The following is a 9,460-nucleotide window of genomic DNA, read 5'->3' as shown; positions in this document are numbered from 1 at the left end:
GCAAATGGGAGAGGCCACAACAGTGAGAGGCCCGCATAATGCAAGGAAAAAAAAAAAAAAAAAAAAAAAAAAAAAAAAAAAAAAAAGTAGATGATTGTTAATTCAAAACTGTTACAACCTCTGGAACTAGAAGACACCCCGTAAATATACTTATTGATTAGAATTGGTTTTCTTCCCCAAACTTATGTAAAATGTAATTGCAGTTGAAGCTTTACAGAGGTTGCCATTCTGTGGGGCAGTCAGCATCCACGGCATGTCCACCGTGGGAAGAGGCAGGTCCTGTGCACAGCTTTCTGACGTGCCCTTTGGGGTGTACATGTGTAATACAGTCATAGCTGACAAGCACACATTTACATGTTTGTCCAGATAACTGCCTTGTTCATATGGAAAGAACAATTTAAAACTATTTAGAAATAACCGGTATCTCTCCTACAGTGAATGACTAAGGCCCCAACCTAATACAGACTTCTGTCACTGCCCTATTAGTTTGTTCACAAATGCCATATGTATATTTCAATATTTGGTGAATGTGGCTATTACTAGATCAGACAACGACACATTCAAGCCACTCAACAGCCCTCAGTGTTGCCACATAAATATGATGTTGCTTTCCATCTGCAAATCTGATGGTTTCTGCCATAGTATATGTATTGATACAGGTAGGATCCATATACTGATTAACTAGCTGTGTTCCTGTGTAACTTTCTTGTTATCGTTGACAAGCTCAGAGCTGTCTTTATCAAAGTCGAGATACTGCAAGTAATAAAGAATGTTTTGAACGTCACATTGCTAATAAAAATTTTTTATCAGAGATTTCCAAATAGTCATGACACGTTCCTTTTGCTAATACTTTTAAATGAAGTGCCGCATCTAACAAGTGGTTGTTGGTAGTGATTGAAGTATAGCATAAATGCAGGAAAACAAAACCAAGTAGAAATATAAATATAGTACTTTAATGAATGTATTAATTTTTTTCAAGCTGCTGATCAACCTGTTTGGTATTTAATTTGTTTTCTTTCCATACATGTGTAAAAGTTGTTCATTCAACATTTGCTGAGTGTCTCCTATGTGACAGGCATTTTTCTAGGCAGAGGTGATAAAATAATGAATCAAATAAGCCATGCTTAAGTGGAGCTTACATCCTAGTGGGAGAACAGATAAGAACAAAGTGACAATATGTGCTGTAAAGAAAAAACAGGGTAATGGGACAGAAACAGCCATGCTGAATGGGGAGGTCAAGGAAGGCCTCACCACCACATTCTCTAAGAAGGAGGCATTTGGGCAAAACCTGAATGAATGAACGCGTGCATGGAGAGGCAGTGAGAATAGCTGGCAGAAGACTGTTCCAGGCGGGGACCCACCAAACCCAGTGGTTCCGAGAGGAGGGTATGTTCACGTGATTGAGGAGCCTTCTCATTGCAGATAAAATCCATTTATTCCTCCATGTGAGGCCTTGTGTATTTGAAGCTTTAAGATTTTCAATGTACAAAGTAAAAGAGAAATGCATCTAGATGACTGAATATAAAATATGGTAGGTCAGCTGCTTTATTAGTACAGACATAGGGTAGTAAAGAGTGGGGATGAAGACAGTTGTCCAGAGGTTTTCACAGCCCCTTAAGCAGTCAACCAGTCACAGCTTTGGAAGTGGGGATGATGCAAAGGTAGCTGAGAAAGGACCTTGGAATCCCAATAACCAACTAAAACACAGTGGGGGAGAACTGGGGTCACTGGCGCTCGTAAGTACAGACAGGCTGGAAATTAGTGTCTGCGAGGCCTGGCAGAGGCAGCATGACCCTGTTCGTGGGCCGGGGTTCGGCTCAGAGCTTCATGGCCTGTAGACATTCTGGACCTCTGTCCTGTTGCAGGTTGAGGCATGGCCTTGGGGCCTGGAAGCAGAGCCAGGCAGACTTAATGAAAACCAGACTGGGTCTGGCCTCAGAAAGAACTATCATGGATTTTTGGAAAATGTATTAAAGGAAGGAAATGAAAGCTGTAGAGGAAGTGTTTACTAGTAATGATGTGGAGGAAGGAGTGCTTGGTTGAGCCCCTGGTTTGCAAGTCACAGCAAGTAATTCTGGTCTATGAAGGGCCGTGCTTGATTGCAGACCTTGAGGAACACAGAATTTGAGAAGGCGGTTAAGTGGCAAGTGGACTTCGTTTTGGGTAAAGTGTAATAGTTCAGTTTTTCCAAGATTTAAAGAAAAGTATATTTTATAAAAGGGATTCTTTTTAATCACTGAATACATCATTTTTATTACTAAGACAGAAACAAGTTATACGTTTTTCCACTATAAATTCACTCTGATGAAAGAAAGAATTCTCTTTTAACTCCTAACAAATGCTACATTTTCAAGACTAAAGGAATTATCAGTAGGCATTCTTTCTTCTTGTTAGAAGTTGTTTTTCCCTAAAATATGTCAAAAAAGCTTTTAAAGACTCAGGCATGGGGAGCTTCATGATCTTCTGCCTCAGCAAGTTCTGCGGCAGCTCCTCAGACTAGATCAATTCAGTTCTATGACTAGAATAAATGATTCTGGACTCTGTTTATAAAACAGAAAAGGGATGAAGGGTTCGTGGTTGGATCGAATCTGAGGACCCTCACACTGCCTTGATCTACCCAGAAAGAGAGTAAACTGCAGAACTGTAGTAAACTGGTTTCCTCAGGAAGAGCTCAAGTGGCACAAAACTATGGAATATTGTGGAGTTGCATTTGCAGCTAAATACATGTACATAACGTAGCTGGAAAAGGTCTAAAGAAAAGCAAGTAAAACAAACTTAAGAGTTTTCAGCCTCAGCAATATTGACATTTTGCACCAGAAAGTTCTTTGCTGTGGGGCTGTCCTGTGCACTGTAGTATGTTTAGCAGCATCCCTGGCCTCTACTCACTAGAGGTTAGGAGCACCCTCTCCCCACAAGTAGTGGTCACCAAAAAGGGGTCCAGACACAGTTGAATGTCCCTCTGGGTGAAAGCACCTCCAGTTGAGAAACACTCACCTAGAAATTAAATTGACCTGAAAAAATTCAGGGGATATTACTGAAATCTTGAAAGCCTATCAAGTGGGGCAGAGTTCACACAGGCTTACTCATCAGTTCCCCAAATGCATAAAATAAGGACCAACTCTATTTAAGTTTGTTAAATTTAATTGAAGTCTTCCCTTTTCATAGTGGGTAAGATTCTTGAGAGTTTGCAAGTGGTAAATAAATATATTCCAAAGGGGTTTTGAGGGACTCTTGGAGATGATTAACTATACTCCTTTATGGAAGGGTAACCAGATCCTTCCACAACACATTCCTGATTCAACCAGAGAGAGTGACTTTTGGCTTTAGGTACAGAGTGATATTACTTCTGTTTCTTTTCATAATTTGTAGACAAAACTCAGAAAAGTTTGCCCTTAGAGTAGATAAAAATGAAACAAATTGAAAAAATGAGACAAATTGAATAAAACAAGTTCCATTCGAATGTTGATAGGTCCTTGTATTTTTCTCTAACATGCTTTTTTCTCTCCTCCCAGGAAACATTGGAAATTCTTTTACGATTGATCCCATCTTGGGCTCTATAAAAACTGCCAAAGAATTAGATCGAAGTAACCAAGTGGAATATGACTTAATGGTAAAAGCTATAGATAAAGGCAACCCACCAATGAGTGAAATCACTTCTGTGTGTATCTTTGTCACCATTGCTGACAACGCCTCTCCCAAGTTTACATCAAAAGAGTATTCTGTTGAAATTAGTGAAACTGTCAGCATTGGGAGTTTCGTCGGAATGGTTACAGCCCATAGTCAGTCATCAGTGGTATATGAAATAAAAGATGGAAATATAGCTGATGCCTTTGCTATTAATCCACATTCTGGAAGTATCATCACTCAGAAAGCTTTGGATTTTGAAACTTGGCCCATTTATACATTGACAGTACAAGGAACTAACATGGCTGGTTTGTCAACGAATACAACCGTTCTAGTGCATCTGCAGGATGAAAATGACAACTTGCCAGTTTTTACACAGGCAGAATATACGGGGCTCATTAGCGAATCAGCTTCAATTCACAGTGTGGTCCTAACAGACAAGAATGTCCCATTAGTTATTCGAGCCACTGATGCTGATAAAGAATCAAATGCTTTGCTTGTTTATCACATTGTTGAACCAGCTATACACAAATATTTTACTGTTGATTCCAGCACTGGTGCTATTCATACAGTACTAAGTTTGGACTATGAACAAACAAGTACTTTTCACTTCACTGTACAAGTTCATGACATGGGAACACCATGTTTATTTGCTGAATATGCAGCCAACGTGACTATCCATGTTATTGACATTAATGACTGCCCTCCTGTGTTCTCCACATCATTGTATGAAGCATCTCTTTTGTTGCCAACATACAAAGGAGTCAAGGTCATTACAGTAAATGCTACAGATGCTGATTCAAGCACATTGTCACAGTTAATGTACTCCATCACCGAAGGCAACATCGGGGAGAAGTTCTTAATGGACCACAAGACTGGTACTATAACTGTACAAAACACAACTCAGTTGAGGAGCCGCTATGAGTTAACTATCAGGGCTTCTGATGGCAGATTTGCAAGCTTAACCTCTGTGAAAATTAACGTGAAAGAAAGCAAAGAAAGTCAGCTGAAGTTTACCCAAGATTTCTACTCCGCGGTAGTGAAAGAGAATTCTACTGAAGCCAGAAGGTTAGCTGTCATTACTGCTATCGGGAATCCAATCAACGAGCCCCTGTTTTATCACATCCTCAACCCAGATCGCAGATTCAAAATCAGCCGCACGTCCGGAGTTCTGTCGACCACTGGCATACCGTTTGATCGTGAACAGCAGGAGACCTTTGATGTGGTAGTGGAAGTGACACAAGAACGCCAGCCTTCAGCAGTGGCCCATGTCATTGTAAAGGTCATCGTCGAAGACCAGAATGATAACGCACCAGTGTTTGTCAACCTGCCTTACTACGCCATCGTTAAAGTGGATACTGCCGTGGGCCATGTTATTCGCTATGTGACAGCCATCGACAGAGACGGCGGCAGGAACGGGGAAGTGCACTACTACCTCAAGGAACACCACGAACACTTCCAAATTGGAGCCTCAGGGGAAATTTCACTGAAAAAACAGTTTGAACCTGACACCTTAAATAAAGAATATCTTGTCACAGTGGTTGCAAAAGATGGAGGAAACCCAGCTTTTTCGGCTGAAGTCATGGTTCCCATCACCGTTATGAACAAAGCCATGCCTGTGTTTGAAAAGCCTTTCTACAGCGCCGAGATTCCAGAGAACGTCCAGATGCACAGCCCCGTTGTCCACGTACAAGCCAACAGTCCAGAGGGCTTGAAAGTGTTCTATAGCATCACAGACGGCGATCCTTTCAGCCAGTTTACTATTAACTTCAACACCGGAGTTATCAATGTCATAGCGCCTCTGGACTTTGAGTCCCACCCAGCATATAAACTGAGCATCCGAGCGACTGACTCCTTGACCGGTGCTCACGCCGAGGTCTTTGTGGACGTAATCGTGGAAGACGTCAATGACAACCCTCCCATGTTTGCCCAGCAGTCCTATGCCACCACCCTGTCCGAGGCATCTGTAATTGGCACATCCGTGGTTCAAGTCAGAGCAACAGATTCTGACTCAGAACCATACAGAGGGATTTCATACCATATGTTTGGGAATCATAGCAAGAGTCATGATCATTTTCACATAGACAGCAGCACTGGCCTCATTTCCCTGGTTAGGACTTTGGATTTTGAGCAGTTCCAGCAGCACAAGATTTTTGTAAGGGCTGTTGATGGCGGCATGCCTCCTCTGAGCAGCGATGTGGTGGTCACAGTGGATGTCACCGACCTCAACGATCACCCACCACTATTTGACCAACAGATTTATGAAGCCAGAATTAGTGAGCACGCTGCCCATGGGCATTTTGTGACCTGTGTAAAAGCCTATGATGCGGACAGTTCAGACATAGACAAGTTGGAATATTCCATTCTCTCTGGCAATGATCATAAGAATTTTGTCATTGACAGCAGGACGGGGATCATCACGCTCTCAAACCTGCGCCGGCATGCCCTGAAGCCATCGTACACCCTTCAGGTTTCTGTGTCTGATGGAGTTTTTAGGAGTTCAGCTCAGGTTCATGTGAGTGTGATTGGAGGCAATTTGCACAGTCCCATTTTTCTGCAGAACGAATATGAAGTGGAGCTCGCTGAAAATGCTCCCTTGCACACCCTGGTTACCGAGGTTAAAGCAACTGATGGGGATTCGGGTATTTACGGTCACGTTACCTACCATATTGTAAATGACTTTGCCAAAGACAGGTTTTACACAAATGAGAGAGGACAGATCTTTACTTTAGAAAAACTTGATCGAGAAACCCCAGTGGAAAAAGTAATCCCAGTTCGTTTCATGGCCAAGGACACTGGTGGAAAAGTTGCTTTCTGCACCATTAACGTCATCCTTACAGATGATAACGATAATGCACCACAGTTTCGAGCAACCAAGTTTGAGGTGAATATTGGATCTAATGCTCCCAAAGGGACATCGGTCATCAAAGTCCTTGCCAGTGACGCTGATGAGGGATCCAATGCCGACGTCACCTATGCCATTGAAGCAGATTCTGAAGGCGTTAAAGAGAATTTGGAAATTAACAGACTGTCTGGCATAATAACTACAAAAGAAAGCTTAATTGGCTTAGAAAATGAGGTCTTCACTTTCTTTGTCAGAGCGGTGGATAATGGGTCTCCACCCAAAGAATCTGTTGTTCCCGTCTATGTTAAAGTACTTCCACCAGAAATGCGGCTTCCAAGATTTTCAGAACCATTTTACACCTATACAGTTTCGGAAGACGTGCCTATTGGAACAGAAATAGATCTCATTCGAGCAGAGCACAGCGAGACTGTGCTTTACAGCCTAGTCAAAGGGAATACTCCAGAGAGCAATAGAGATGAGTTCTTTGTGATCGACAGACAGAGTGGGAGACTGAAACTGGAGAAGGGTCTGGACCATGAGACAACTAAGTGGTACCAGTTTTCCGTACTTGCCAGGTGCACTCATGATGACTATGAGGTGGTGGCTTCTGTAGATGTTAGTATCCAAGTGAAAGATGCAAATGATAACAGCCCTGTCTTGGAGTCTAGTCCATATGAGGCATTTACTGTTGAAAACCTGCCAGGGGGAAGCAGAGTCATCCAGATCAGGGCGTCTGATCTAGATTCAGGAACCAATGGCCAAGTTATGTATAGTCTAGATCAGTCACAAAGTGTAGAAGTCATCGAATCCTTCACCATTAACATGGAAACAGGATGGATCACAACCCTGAAGGAACTTGACCACGAAGAGAGAGACAGTTATCAGATGAAGGTGGTCGCATCAGATCATGGTGAAAAGGTTCAGCTCTCCTCCACAGCCATTGTGGATGTTACTGTCACCGATGTTAACGATAGTCCCCCACGGTTCACGGCAGAGATTTATAAAGGGACTGTGAGTGAAGATGATCCACCAGGGGGCGTAATTGCCATCCTGAGTACCACGGATGCTGATTCTGAAGAGATCAACAGACAAGTTACATATTACATAACAGGTAACGTGTTTAAAGTGAATGGTTTACTTTAAAATTAAGTTGTATTAGAAGTATAAATTCTGAGATATGTATTTTATGGAAATTGAGAGTTAAAAGGACGATTTTAGTATATCTAAAATAAGTAGAAATAACATCTATTAAGCTATGTTTCAAGTTCTTTGCCTGAGCAAAGCCAGTAGTTGTTTCATTAGGCTGATTTTGATTTTTATGATTCATTCTGTTGATCTTTATACACAGTGTATAAAAAAGATATTATAATTTTAAAAATCTGTAGTTTCAGTATAGGCTAAAGTGTTTACTGATGGTCTTGAAATTTTATTTGGCTTAATGCTGTGTTTAAATACACATTTTAGTGCTGCTTTCTTTGTTTTTTGGTTTTTTTGAGGGTTTTGGGTGGGGGGGGTTAGTGAATGGGAAAGCTAATAAAATAAATTTAAGTGTAATTACTTTCTTTAAAACTTAATTCTTTTGAATCATAATATTATATATCTTTTGTACAATTTATTTCTCCTGTTATTCCTTTTTTTATTTCAACAAATTTGACTGTCATCTCCTTCCATTGATTTAATAGGAGGGGATCCTTTGGGGCAGTTTGCTATTGAAAATATACAGAATGAATGGAAGGTCTATGTGAAGAAACCTCTAGATAGGGAAAAAAGGGACAATTATCTTCTGACTATCACAGCAACTGATGGGACCTTCTCATCAAAAGCTATAGTTGAAGTCAAAGTCCTTGATGCAAATGACAACAGTCCCATTTGTGAAAAGGTAGGATACTCTTTAAGTCTATATATTATGAATTCAGATTTCTTTCTTAAACCTTTCAGAAGGACTGTCACGTGGTGCTGTAGAGTAATTGAAATGTGTTTCATGTTGTAATCTCTTAAGGTTTAAGTCAAGGTGAGGGTTAAATGGGGCAAGAGTTGGATTAGCTTCAGAACTACTTTGGGGGGATGCTAAATAGCTTAAAAACCTAGTTCAAAATACTGTGAATTGCGGACAGGATTACAGTTGTATATAAGCATTGCTCTGTTACGTTTTCATGAAAGGATCCCCTTCATTTGGGGGTGAGGTAGCTCTGTTCTGCACCGAGAGACCGTATTTTGGGCCCTTGCTCTTGTACACGCTAGAGGAACCCAGAGGTGAAGCGTGTGGCTTCTGCCCCTGTGGAGCCCACCGTTTAACATGAGGACAAAATGCATACCAAGGAAGAGCTGCGCCACCTGAGGTTGCTCGGTGAGGGCGGGAGTTGTCCCCAGAACTGGAGGATGAGGAAAAGCTCAGCCTTTGGGAGGTGGTGATGAGATCACCAAGAGTGGAAACGGAAGGGCATTGCGGCCAGAGGGTAAACTGGGTGAGAGGGGCTATGGAGGGCATTCCAGGGAGCTGGGACTCCACGAATCCTTCCTTACGTGAAAGGTGGAGATGGCGTACTCCAGGAGTTCCTGAGAGAAGCTGAGTCTGGTAGCATTGTTTCCATTTAGCTGAGGAAGTGTGAAAGTGGGGATAACAGGCAGTGGACTGAGGCACAGGGAACGGAAGGACGAAGGATACTGTAACAGGAAAACTGGTGGCACTTGGTCCTGCCTGGCCGTGACATCGCGACAAGCATGTTAGTTAAGTCAAGGTTGACTTCAGGTTTCCTACAGGAGTGTTTGGGAGAAAGACTGAAGATGAGCCTGGAGCGGGAATTGGTTTTAGAGGAAGCACACTGAATTCCACTTCAGATTTGTTCAGCTTAAGATCACAGGACGTTCAGTTGAATGTGTTTTTATAGTCGTTTAGAGTTAGCGAGATGGAGGATGGGTGTGTGAACTTGGCAGCTTGGGTGGATAACTGCTAACTGCATTCGCTTGAGAGGATAATAGCAAGGAGGGAAA

General features: G+C 42.0%; 1 protein-coding gene across 1 annotated transcript in view; it reads left to right on the top strand.

Annotated features, from left to right (window-relative positions):
- Positions 1–9,460, top strand: part of FAT1 (FAT atypical cadherin 1) — a 123,811-nt gene that overhangs the window by 89,466 nt on the left and 24,885 nt on the right. Inside the window, exons 10-11 of the mRNA XM_007466552.1 lie at positions 3,513–7,580; positions 8,152–8,348. Coding sequence (XP_007466614.1) covers positions 3,513–7,580; positions 8,152–8,348 — 4,265 coding nt within the window. The remainder of the gene's footprint in view (positions 1–3,512; positions 7,581–8,151; positions 8,349–9,460) is intronic.

Source organism: Lipotes vexillifer, unplaced genomic scaffold (assembly GCF_000442215.2).
Source record: "Lipotes vexillifer unplaced genomic scaffold, Lipotes_vexillifer_v1.1 scaffold951, whole genome shotgun sequence".
Taxonomy (NCBI): domain Eukaryota; kingdom Metazoa; phylum Chordata; class Mammalia; order Artiodactyla; family Lipotidae; genus Lipotes; species Lipotes vexillifer.
Note: the sequence above shows the minus strand (reverse complement) of the source record. Positions and strands in the feature narration are given on the sequence as shown.